The following is a 12,660-nucleotide window of genomic DNA, read 5'->3' on the forward strand; positions in this document are numbered from 1 at the left end:
GGAAGTGGGTGGACGGCCTTGGGCATGCTGGAGGTTGTTCCTGGAGAGAACGGCAGTGGGGGGGTCCTGGAAAGGCCCCACCATCTCAGCCTCCATCTCACATGGGTTGTGGGCCGGGCGTCCCCGTGGTCCTGTTCCTGGTGTCTCTTGTACACCCACTGCTTTCTGGGAAGTAGGCTTGGTGCCAACAGGACAGTCCAGGAGTCACAGCAGTGGCCACCAGAGATGAAATATCCTCATGGCCAGGACAGTGGGACAGGATTGAGATGGGTGTTGACTCAGGCACCCAGGAGACACCAGCTCCTGGGGACAGGAGGAAGCCAGGGCACCACAGGCTCTCATGTTCCCTGGTGGGAGGTCCCTGCCAGAACGGGCAACCTGTCCCCAGAGGCACCACTGTAGGCAGCTGGTAGACTGCTCCCAGGGGTGCAGGTCAACAGCAGGAGTCCACTAGAGCCAGCTGAATCTTGCACTTCAGAGTGGATCTCATGGGACATCCATTGTCTCCAGACCTTTAGTTAAGCCATCTTTGTCCCCTCAGAAACACCCATCTGGGCAGGCAGGCATTGAACTTGGGAGTTGGCTCCACAGAGGGCCAGAGGATCCCAGGAAGCCCCCAGCCCCAGGCAGGGTCCCCCTCAGTACTCACCCAGCAAAAGGCAGCCTTGCTCCCATCAGGCCTGGTGATTGGGAGAGAAGTCAGCGCCTATCTTCACCTCCCCCAATTCCCCGGGCATTGGCTGTGTCAGGCAGCTTCTGTGCCGACCTCGCCCTCAGAATACACCTAAGCTGGGTTCGTGGTGGTCCCTCCTCGCCCCAAGCCCAGCACCCTGTGCCCCTCAGCTGGGAGTGGGGACATAGGCTCTGGCCCTCCAGGTGTTGGCCCTACCAGTTCTGCCCTACCCAGTCCCCCAGCACCCTCCCTCCTCTCTCCCTTCCCTGCACCCGCCTCACAGCAGTGTCCCTTCCTGGCCTTACCCTGCAGCCCCTCCCGCCAGGCCCCTCGGCCCTCCCCAGGTATTTGAGAATGTTGCTATTTACATCTTGCATGGGGTCAGTCTCCCCCCAAGATGGGCAGTGGCTCCCAGGTGTAAGGATGGCTCAGAGAGCTCTCTAGACTGTGGCAGGAGGCAGCAGGAGAGCAGAGGCGTGCTACCACTTCCCAAGCTGCAGGGCAGCAGTGGGCAGCCCACAGGCCCTAGCCGCTGGTCCCCAAGCTCCAGCAGGCAGGGACACAGGGGTCTTGGAAAGCTGGGCTGAGTGGAGAACCCCAAGCAGGCCTGACCCTGCTGCTTCTGAGGCCTAGGGGTGGATTCTGAGAGTGAGTTGACATGCTTCCCCAATGGCACAAAGTCTCATGACGATCCAATGAATCAACAGACACTTGGGAAATATTAATAAACATTTTTTATGAACTATTACAACAAAGAACTTCAGCAAGAAGGAAAATGAAGTTTATGATCTTTGAGTAAACATTTTTAGCGTAACAGTCTCTGCGACCAGATATTGAAAGAGAAAAAAAATCAAGCTTATAAAACACCATTTCTCTGTTATCAACTGGAATACACTAAAAATAGGATAATGGAAATACATGTTCTTAAAGCATTTCCACAGGAAATGTCCATAATTATGACATTCTAAATCATTTAGCAATTGTATATGCTACATTTACTAAAACAAAGGTATTCCTTATTGCACATTTTAAAATTGGAAGGATACTCTAGCTTAAGTGGGGGATATTTAGGGGGAAAATATTTTGGCTCAAAATGTATACTGCACCAAGGCAGCTTCATTCTAAAAACATAAACCATTTAAAATAAACTTTTATATTTTGAAGCCAATAATCCTTTAACTTGATGAATAGTTTATAGTCCATTTTCTGACTAAGTGTCAGAGGTTAACTTTATGGGCCCTGTTTTAAGGCCTGTGAACAGCCCTCACTAATCTGAGAATTAGGTGTATATGGAGGTTCATCTTTAAAGCCTGAAGGCATTAAGTCTTTTGCAGCAGGTGGTGGCCCATAGTCTTGGGGACCATGAGTTGGAAGTGGTAATGGGGCACCAGGAATGAAGTACTCTCTTGGGCCAAATGAGCCTAAAGGTCTAAATGGTGCTGGTGCGGGTCCTGGAAAAAAATCACGAGGGTCAAAAGGCAAATCCCATTTTCCAGGTGGAACACATGGTGCATATTCTCTGAAGCCTATTGGTGGACGCATACCAGGACCTGGAAAATAAAAAGGAAGTCTGGTGAACATCCTGACTTGCCAGATGAGGCAAACTGAGATGGAACAAGTTTAGTTATAGCCTTTGACCAACCAGCCATGAAGCAACATATTAAGGATTTAAACATGGCTCTACCTAGCTCCAGGCTTGTCTTTTTTCTTTCCCTACTATATAATTGCAGAATTATTTCTATCTCACAAGAGCTCCATTTATATTTGGAAGTACTATATTACCATGACAAGATGATAGATTATGAAATAAGAACTTTACTACATCAAAGAAATTTTGATAAAAGGAAATTCCACTATTTATTACTGTATCCATTAAAAATTCATGAAGTATTTCAGCATGGACTTTACACATGCCATCAGAATCAAGGTGCATGCCCTCCTGGAAAAGGCCTTCCACAGCCACCTAATTAAATCAGCAATATTTATTAGGTCACTGTTAAATCCTCCTCTTTAACACTTCCCTCTGACTTTTCTCAAGATAAGGAGGGTTTGACTTTTCTATATTCTATAACCTACTGCTTATGCTTCCATTATGGGCGATTACAAACTTTATGTTATAGGATTTTCATATCTGTGACAAAATTTTAAGTTATGGCATGTGTCTCATCCACCTTTCCATCTATTGCAGTGCATATCAACAGAGTTTCAACAAACATCTGCAGAAGTAATATTTCTGGCTTTTCTGTATATAGCCCCTTATCCTTGTCTATGAGAGATAGCTATTGCCTATCTCAGTATAAGATTATATAGTGTCCCATATGTTCCAGAAAACTGGAGGAAAAGTTAAAATGTACTCAGCTTTATTCTTTCATTGTAAAGACCTGAGATAGCAACCAACTGTTTTAGCAAGCAATAGAAATGAAAGATGAATGTGATTTATAAGTCAATCACTACTGTTCAGATCATCATACCAAATGGTGGAGGAATTGGCCGAGGCCCAAAAGGCCCACCGAGCTGAAGTGGTGGTCCATACCGAATGGGAGGTGGTGGAGGCCGTCCCATCAGGGGTCCCATGAAGGGTACCCCTGAGAAAGGAGGGGGCCCTTTCATAGCCATATGAACCTGCAATTTAAGATTTGAAAGCAGTTAAAAGTTTTAAAATTCCTATGTATTAAGACAAAGTATCAACACCGATAAAAGCTAAAACCCAAAACAGGCGCCTGTCCAGAGAACACCATCAGTGCAACAAAACTACCCACCCCTCCTGTGTATTCCCACCGACAGCTTACAGAAGTTGGAAGGATGCCACAAGAGGGAGCAGTTTGTTACTGATTATATCTGCACAGGAAAGGGAAAGGCAAGAGGACTGGCAGAGGTTATTAACAGAGGTGATTTCTGACAAGTATGTCATGCTGTATTCACTACAATCTATTTCAAAGGGAGTCCCCCCTCCCCATCACTTCCCTTTCATCACAATAGCTCATTACTTCCATATTAAGAATGAACAGAATAAAATGAAAAATCCATTCTCTACCCATGTAATAATAGCTACTATTCAGAGTATCTTCAGTCAGTCTTTCATATATTATTCAACCTCTGAGATCTTTAAGTAGACTGTCTTATTTTAAATAAGAGGGAACAAAAGCAAATGGAATATCATAATTTGTTGAAGGCCACACTGCATATTAAAGGAACTCAATCCCAGGTTTGCCTCCAAGCCATGCTTTTCCCACCTCTACTCCTCTCTAACAATGGGTCTTTGCTCTCTTTTAAATCTTCTACTACAAAGGGGTTTGGGGTCTTATCTAAGGTGCCCTTAGATTTCTCTAGAGATGTATATTCCTGGAATATATATACACTGGAACTTGAGAAGTATTTTCCATCACAGTGCTATATACTGTACACCATTTGAGATATTGATTTATCATTTCCTATGAGTAGTGGGTTTGAAACTAAACAATTAAAAATTTATTTTATTATAGAGCTGCAGAAGACCTACCGGATATAATAGCAACACAGTTACAAGAGAATACACTTATGTGAACAAATGAGACCATTTCTTGGGACTGGCTCAAGAGGTCATTTCAGATGATCATTGTTTCACTGAAACAGTATTTCACTTTCAGAAAATCTGATACCAATCTAATTCAAATCACTCAAAATAGGGTTTGCACAAATGAAGGAATTCTTAAATAACATTCTTCCAAACAAAAATAAAAATGATGAATTATATAATTTATAATGAATTTACTTTGCCTTTACTTTTACTTTATATGGTGTTTTGTGTTGAACATTCAACACAAAACACCATATAAAGTTAGAGTGATAACTTTTCACATTCTATAGTTCATTATAGTTGTACACACTTAAGCAACATTCCCAAGTTAATGAGAAAAGTAAGCTCAATATTGCATGCAGTTTAAAGCAAACAAGATCAGTGTCATGCTCTGAATATCCTTCCCAGAAATGCACAGAATAAAACCCAATTCAGTTCTCAACCTCTAAGTACTTACTCCAACTGGATGCTCAGTCAAAGAAGTAATTGTGGAGACTGAGGGGGTCTCAGGTTCTTGGGGAACAGTTTGCTTTTTAAGAAACAAATGGGATAGTACAAATAGAACACAAAGAAGGATAAAGCAAAGAGCAAGTACTGTAGGAAAGCTACATGTTCCTGCATGACCACATGATTCACAGTAACTACAGAACTTACCTCACCCTCATTCGTCACCTTAGCTGGAGAAGAACTTCTGGAACTGCTATTCATGTGAGCTGGACCACATCCTGTGTCTGTTAGAGATCAAAGAATGGATTCAGACTTAATTCTAACATGAAAAGAATAAAAATCATCCATCCACAATTACAGATTCTTTGAAGTTACTTGGTCCCTTTACCAGAGGCAACGGGTTTCCCAGATGCCTCAGAAGACCAGTACGAGGTAAAGGTCCATCCATTGACCCTTGGGAAAGAAAGACCAGAGCCCTTGTATGTATTTTTCAGAAGAAATAAATCACTGGTGGACAGGTCAGGTCAGGATTCAACAATAACTAGAAAGCAACATGAAAAATGGGTTTCCCAGGGGTTGGGGTCATAGCTCAGTTGTAGAGTGTTTGCCTAGCATGTGTGAGGCACTGGGTTTGATTCTCAGCACACATTTAAAAAATAAATAAAGATATCATGTCCATCTACAATTAAAAATATTTTTTTTTAAAAAAATGGGTTGCCCAATATGTAAATCACAATTTATGAAGAGACTTAAGTAAAATAAAGAACTGCCTTGGGTTGATAGAACAGCAGATTAATAAGTACTGGTCCTAAACTTTAAGCTATAGACTTGAAGTATGTGTAGGCTGGCTTTTCTTTAGTCTGTATAACCTGACTTCCAATCTTACCAAGACTACAGTCCTATTTAGAATTGGAAATAAGACTCAGTATTTCATGTTGGAAATATGTATGCTACATAAAGTTTAAGGCTACTTTTATAATATTTGGGAAAGGAACACCATAGAGATTTAATTTAAAGATAAAGGTTTACACTTCACAGTGTAAAATTTAAAAGAAAAAAACAATACAGGGACCTCCAGGAAAAAAAAAATGTTTTCTATTCTAGAACAGATTTTACAGAAAACATTCACTAAGATAAAGTAAGAAATTATCTTCTATATATCGTACAGGCCCAAATTCTATGTTTTCATTAGAATATTCAAAAGGGAAAAAAAAAACCAAAACCTTGAAGTAGTTTACTATAAAGCAACATGTGAATGCTCACCAAATCCGTTTCTAGGCATAGCTTTTTGATTAAGAGTAGCAGAAGTAGGTCTCTCAGCTGACTCTGCTGTCAGTGGAGGGGAACATTCTCCACCACTCACGGGGGATGGACCAAAAGAGCCATTATGGCTCAGTGGACCTAAAGACAACAATGCCATGTTACTACTTTAAGGCAGCCTTCTCGCTGACACCAACCCTCACCTCCCGCTTTAGCAAATCATTCAGATTATTTCATAACCATTACACACAGAAGTAAAAAGTAATTTACATACATTCTGCACCAAGAAATAAAATAGCTCCTTTTACAAAGTGCCCCCTACCTCTCCGAGGAGGATTTTGTAAATTTGGTCTTCCCGGCATAGGTTTTACAATCACGGGTTCATCTTGCCACACTGCCATCTTTTGGGTCATTTCCAATAGACTTGAATATTGAGAAAGAATGGGCTGAATTATGAAACTGCAATCTATTCCTTCATAGATAATATCTAGCATAACCTTAAAACACTATAAAACATATAGTAAGATATCAAAATCACATACTTCTGTCTCAAATTAGCAGCTTCCCTTTTCTCTTCAGCTACAGCTCTTTCTGCAGAACGAGCTTTGAGCTATTAAAGAGAAAATATTCAAATTCAGTTGCGGTAGGCTATGCACAAAATAAAGAAAAGGGGGAAAAAATCTTACCCAATTATCATGAGCTTTCTTCTCATGCATAGCAATCTGAAAAAGACAACATATTAAAAAATATGTTTTTAGGGACTCATTATAATAGCCTATAATTGTCTGTATTAGATATCAAAGAATTCTGAAACTACAGGACTGTATTAATTACTACCTGGTTTTTAAATGAGCGCTCCGCTTTCTGTAATTCTTCTTCCATCTCTTCAATTCTCCGCCTAAGAATTACAACAATTGAATAACATTTGAAACATTCTGACCATTTTCCCTTTATTCCATCAGCTATACTTTTAAAGACTTTATCATACATAAGAAAAACATTTCTATAGTTATATGAATCCAGTGTGATCAAAACTAATACTACAGGCAAGGTGCAATGCCACATGCCAGTAATCCCAATGATTGGGAAGCTGAGGCAGGAGGATCATAAGTTCGAGGTCAGTCTCAGCAATTAAGTGGGAACCTATGCAACTGAGACCCTGTCTCAAGTTAAAAAAAAGGTCTAAGGATGTAGCTTAGTAGTAAAGCATCAAAAATAAATAAATAAATAGATAGATAGATAGATAGATAAAATAAGAACCTAATACTAATAACTTCTTTATCATTTAATTGCTAGAGATTCTGAATGATAACTTACAATTTCCTTAACTGTTCATCAGTGTGTTCTCAAGTAATTCTGTTAGAAATATCTTCCTCCTTAAAACTTTTTTTTTTTTTCAAATTATATCCATAGAAGATTTCCAAGGTCTATCAAATGCCACACTTTTGTGGGTCTTGATAAATCACACAGCAAACTGATTTCTTAAAGAATTACTACAACATACAAACCCCCCAGAACTGTTTGCATTGACCAAGTTCCCTATGGTCTTGCCCATTAGGTATAAGTAAATTTTTGTTAACATTTTTCATTTGTTAAGTTGAAATTTATTTTTTTCTCCTGTGTGAATTGAATTTATTCATATCCTCTCGTTATTTATACTTACATGGAATTTTCTTCTATCTACATAATGTAAAAAAAGATTAAAAAGAAAGCTAACACTAGTTCATTAGACATTGACACCCTCCTTTAGAAACTGAACTCACTTGTAATTTTTAACTTCCTGTACAGAGGAAACCACCTTTTCATCTGCAGCTGACAGCCGCTGCTCTTTTTCTAGTCTCTCATATTCTTCTTGGCTTAGTTTCCTAAAATAAAGCCAGTTATCAAATCAAAAGTTTCTCTTTGTGAATATCACTTCCCACAATTCTATAAAATGCTTAGGCACATAAAATAGAAATTCAAACCTGCAATTTCGTAAATCAAACTCTGGCAAATCACTTACATTTTCTAACTTCTCCTCTTAATTCTCTACTTACCAGTAAATAAAATAAATGTGAAAACAACATGTGCCCCAAGGGCAAGTCTCCTGTGTGTAAGATAATAAAAACTCACTTTACTTCAATTTGGAAGATCTTCTAGAATATGTCTTTTAGCTATGCAATTAACCACAGAACATTTTTAACACTTTAGATATCTATTTCAAAAGAATTGTAATTAAGCAAAAAGACCAATCTGAGTTTTGATAATGTCTGTCAACCAGAAAAAGAAGCCAAACTGACCCACAATCAGAGTATTATCTACTGACAAGTTTTAACTCTGATCATGAAACTCAAGATGTTCATCTACTGAGACAAAGGTAGACACATTTAATGATTTAAAAAATACTATTTTCTGCTATCCTTGTACTACCCTCTTTAGCCATAGTTCCAATTCAAAAGATAATTAACTTGAAACTTAATTTTCCATAAATCAGAAGAACTATAGTAAAAAAGGATTATTGATACCAAATAGAAAAAGGGGATTATATATTCTTATATAGCTTCTCATTTAATTCTTCAGCAAGTATTTTATGAGTGGCTATAATATACTAGTTACCTTGTAAGATGCTAAAGAATAAAAGAGTTCACTGTTTCAGGTATAAATGATGCCTAAAGGAATATAATAATTTTCCCCACTGGCTTAAGAAGGAATATGGAGAAAACTAAATCTTGAAGGACAGAGAGAATTTTGTTTCCAATTATCAAAGAGTTAGTCTGAGGAGCACTAAGAACAATCAAAACATCTTTATAAGAATATAAAATTGTGTTTGAAGGGATCCAAGCTAAAAAGGCAGTGGAGATATATGGATGTGGCCAAGATCCATTAGAAAAAGGAATCTCAGAATTACAAGTAAGGCTGGCACTTTAAGGTACTTTTCTCCTAGGTTTACCCACATATTGAAGATAACACAAAGATATAATGAGTCTGAACTAAGCCTTCATCCAATTCTTGGGCTTAGAGGAAAAAACAAGTGTTTGGGGCTACAAATAAAGGGACCCTTAATAAAAGCCCTAGCCTTTGAGTTTAGATTAGAAAATACTGCACACTTAAGTGATGAACAGGCAAAAAATCCAAAAGGAATAATACTGAAACATTGAAAAGACAAGTCATTTTTGAATTATCTTAATTGCTGACTAAGTTTAAAGTGACAATCTTACTCAAGTAACCTCAACACTTTTCTATAAGAAGATAACTTCATCTTAGTCCTCAAATTTCATCTATAATTATCACAACAATGTTAGCCAATCAAAACTGACCAGGCACTCCATAAGACAAAATTCTGTGAGAAAAAATACCACAGAAAAGGAAACCACCTAATGGGGTTATCTGCACATGTTTTAAAATCACTGTGCTTTATACAGTCAAAAAAGTAAAGTCAAGATTATGAATTTCAGGGCTGGGAATATAGCTTAGTAGGTAGAGTGCTGCCTTGCATGCACAAGGCTCTGAGTTCAAACCCCACCACCACAAAAGAGGAAAAAAAAAAGATTATGAATTTTGTCAAAGGATTAGAAACTATAAAACCAAGAAAAGGTTGGGTGTGGTGACCTACCTACAGTAGAAGATACTCAAGAGGCAGAGGCAGAATGATGAGATTAAAGATAGCTTGGAAAGCAGTAAGACACTAGTCCCTTATGAGAAAGAGCAAGGAGTCTGTGGAGGTAGCTCAATAGTAGAGCACATGGCTCAATGTCCTGGGTTTGAGCTGTAGTACTGAAATAGGACTGGGGTTGTGGCTCAGTGGTGAAGCATGTGCCCCACATGTGTGGGGCACTGGGATCAGTCCTCAACACCACATAAAATACATAAAATATTGTGTTGGGCTGGGGATGTGGCTCAAGCGGTAGCGTGCTCGCCTGGCATGCGTGCGGACCTGGGTTCAATCCTCAGTACCACATACAAACAAAGATGTTGTGTCCGCCAAAAACTAAAAAATAAATATTAAAATTCTCTCTTTCTCTCTTAAAAAAATCGTATAAAAATAAAATAAAATATTATGTCCCTCTACAACTAAAATAATATTTTAAACCCTGAACTTTTTAAAATCCTAAACTCAATGAATGATTTTAGCAGCAGATTTGGGAAGTAAAATAAATCCTAGCGCTTTTAAGATAGGTCAGAAGAAAATATCCAGAAGAAGTAAATCCAGAATGTAGGAGGCAGGGGAAATCAAATTCTAATATGCATTATTATAATCAGAAGAGAGAATGAGGTAAAATCAACATTTAGAAAAAGACTCGAAAATTCAAGAAATGTTTAATGGTCCCAAGCAACATAACTGCAAGAGGAAAAGTGGGTGGGGTGGGGAAAACTACACCTAGGCACTTCCCAATACAACTGTTAAAAAAACAGAGAAATGACTACAGGAACTAGGGGAGGGATAAGACCAAACAACAATGATAATGGATTCCTTAAAGAAAAAATTTAAAACAGATGGTAATTAATTGGATATTTTTAAATTGCTAAAACTAAGTAACAGTCAAAATTCAGTAGCCAAAAGAAAGATCCTTTAAAAATGGAAACTGGTTTTAACTCTAATCATGAAGTTCATGTCAACCTAATACAGATTATAAAGGTAGCAATATTTAGTGGATAAATACTATTCTCTATTTATCCTTGTACTACTTTGATACAATAATCAAATCTATCATTAAAGGACAATGTTCAAATAGAATGAAAATAATTTCAAATAAGAAACCAACAATGTAGAATGCAGAACTACAGAAACTTTAAATATGTGTATAAATTGAATGAATGTCTTGTGGAGTTCACAGTATATGAAGTACTAACATACAATGCCACAACAGTTATCAGATTCAGGAGCTACTTAAAGCCCATAAAAGAAAATAATAAACCTATTAATCTATGTCAGGTTTTTATTAAATCCAGAATATATACCATGGCCTTTAAATTATGAGAAGATGAATAAAATTATAATTATAATTATATAATTATAATTCCATTATAATTTAGGATTACATCAAGCTTATACAGGGGATGAGGAAAATAATTAAAAATATTTAAACTATTAAAAAGATACAAGGAAGAAAAAAAAGAACAGGTCATCAAATAGAAAGCAAATTCTTCATAAACCACAGGCACATATTGACATGGACAGACTTATATTTTAGAAAGTCCACTCAAGTGGCTATAGAGAAAATTAATAAGAATATATTATATAAAAGAATATATATATATATAATACATTATATATATTATATATTATATATATTATATAAAAGAATATATATATAAATGCTAAAGAGTAAAATCAGGTGCAAATAAATAAAATCTGACACAAAAAACCTACTTTTAGAGAATTCAAGTATTTTTGTGGATTAAAAACTTCAAATGAACTTTCAAAAAATAACTAGCTCCACACTGAGAAGATTAATATATAAATATATACTACAAACAAGTACTTCTGTAATCATAACTCCTAAGGTCCTTGCCACAGTTCAATTTTTAGTGTGATCATCTGAGATATTCAAGTCCAAAACTTGTACCATCAATAAGTAAATATTATTCCTTTTTGAAGTTTTTATTCTACTAAAACATGTCATTCCAAATCACTCAATATTTTTAAAGGTCCAGAGTTAGAGATACAAGTTCAAAACATTAGAATTACATAACTGATCACAATGAAAGGTAATTAAAATAAATAGTGTGATCATAGAAAGGGTCTAGATCTTTGAGAGGTATTTCCACATCAGTGACTGTTAATACCAGTTTACCACTTCCTGCCTTCATATGAATTTGACAATTGATTACGATGTCCTCACAGCCTTAGTTTATGGTTCCAACTACCTCAGGACTCTTAAGACTGACGATGGAAAGAAAAATGCAACTTATAGGAAACAAAACACAAAGGAAAAAAGACAAATCTCTACTTATTACAACTAGAAGAAATTGTAAATAATCTTAAGAAAAGATAAAATTATCTGTTAGTTCACACAGTGATAACAATAACAAACAATGAAAATCTTACTTTTGTAATGCCACCTCATTTTGCTGGTAGAGTTCATTTAAAATCTCCACTTTCTGCCTAAGAGTTTTGCATTCCTCTTCCAGTCCAACTTTAGAAGACCGTAGTGAATTGCAGTCACTTTCTAATTTCTTTATTTGGTCTGTAAAGGATAAAACAGCTTATCTCTATATGTGTACAAGGACTTAAGAACTTGTTTGAGGGAGTAGTGCCAAGAAAAGTAAGAAGCATGAAAGCAAGAAGCCATTCTTTATCTTTCTAATAAAATTTTAAGTCTTTCCAACATGGTAATTTCTTCTCAAGAAGAACCCACCTTCTAGATTACATTTTGTGGACTTCGAGGCTCTTAGCTCAAGTTGTAAAAGTTTTAGATCCTCTTCAACTACTGATATTGTAGTTTGTGTCTAAAAATTGCAGAAAAGAGAGGTATTCTTAAAAGTGAGGCACAGGAAGAATTCACAGGCACTATGGGACTCTTACAAAGAACTATACCCGAGAGACATCCATCATCTGCTTAATTTGATCTTTGATCTTCTCGTTCCGATCACCTAAAAAACAAAAGACTTTAGCTTTTTCTTTCCTTACTTTTAACTCTATATTCTCCTAACTTCCCCAAACTAAAGAATGATCGTGTTCAAACACCGGAAGAAAAAAAAATCAATTAAATAATTAAACTGATTAGACTAATGACTTTTAAGA

General features: G+C 37.1%; 1 protein-coding gene across 1 annotated transcript in view; it reads right to left on the reverse strand.

The window, feature by feature from the left end:
- Positions 1-893: 893 nt before the first annotated feature.
- LOC144251834 (transport and Golgi organization protein 1 homolog) overlaps positions 894-12,660 on the reverse strand; it is a 91,020-nt gene continuing 79,253 nt past the window's right edge. Inside the window, exons 31-43 of the mRNA XM_077794538.1 lie at positions 12,454-12,509; positions 12,275-12,365; positions 11,965-12,103; positions 7,700-7,801; positions 6,774-6,834; positions 6,623-6,658; positions 6,479-6,546; positions 6,259-6,359; positions 5,940-6,077; positions 4,884-4,960; positions 4,687-4,758; positions 3,145-3,295; positions 894-2,223 (exon numbers count right to left, since the gene is read on the reverse strand). Coding sequence (XP_077650664.1) covers positions 1,904-2,223; positions 3,145-3,295; positions 4,687-4,758; positions 4,884-4,960; positions 5,940-6,077; positions 6,259-6,359; positions 6,479-6,546; positions 6,623-6,658; positions 6,774-6,834; positions 7,700-7,801; positions 11,965-12,103; positions 12,275-12,365; positions 12,454-12,509 — 1,412 coding nt within the window. The 3' untranslated portion in view covers positions 894-1,903. The remainder of the gene's footprint in view (positions 2,224-3,144; positions 3,296-4,686; positions 4,759-4,883; positions 4,961-5,939; positions 6,078-6,258; positions 6,360-6,478; positions 6,547-6,622; positions 6,659-6,773; positions 6,835-7,699; positions 7,802-11,964; positions 12,104-12,274; positions 12,366-12,453; positions 12,510-12,660) is intronic.

Source organism: Urocitellus parryii, unplaced genomic scaffold (genome assembly GCF_045843805.1).
Source record: "Urocitellus parryii isolate mUroPar1 unplaced genomic scaffold, mUroPar1.hap1 Scaffold_242, whole genome shotgun sequence".
Classification (NCBI taxonomy): Eukaryota; Metazoa; Chordata; class Mammalia; order Rodentia; family Sciuridae; genus Urocitellus; species Urocitellus parryii.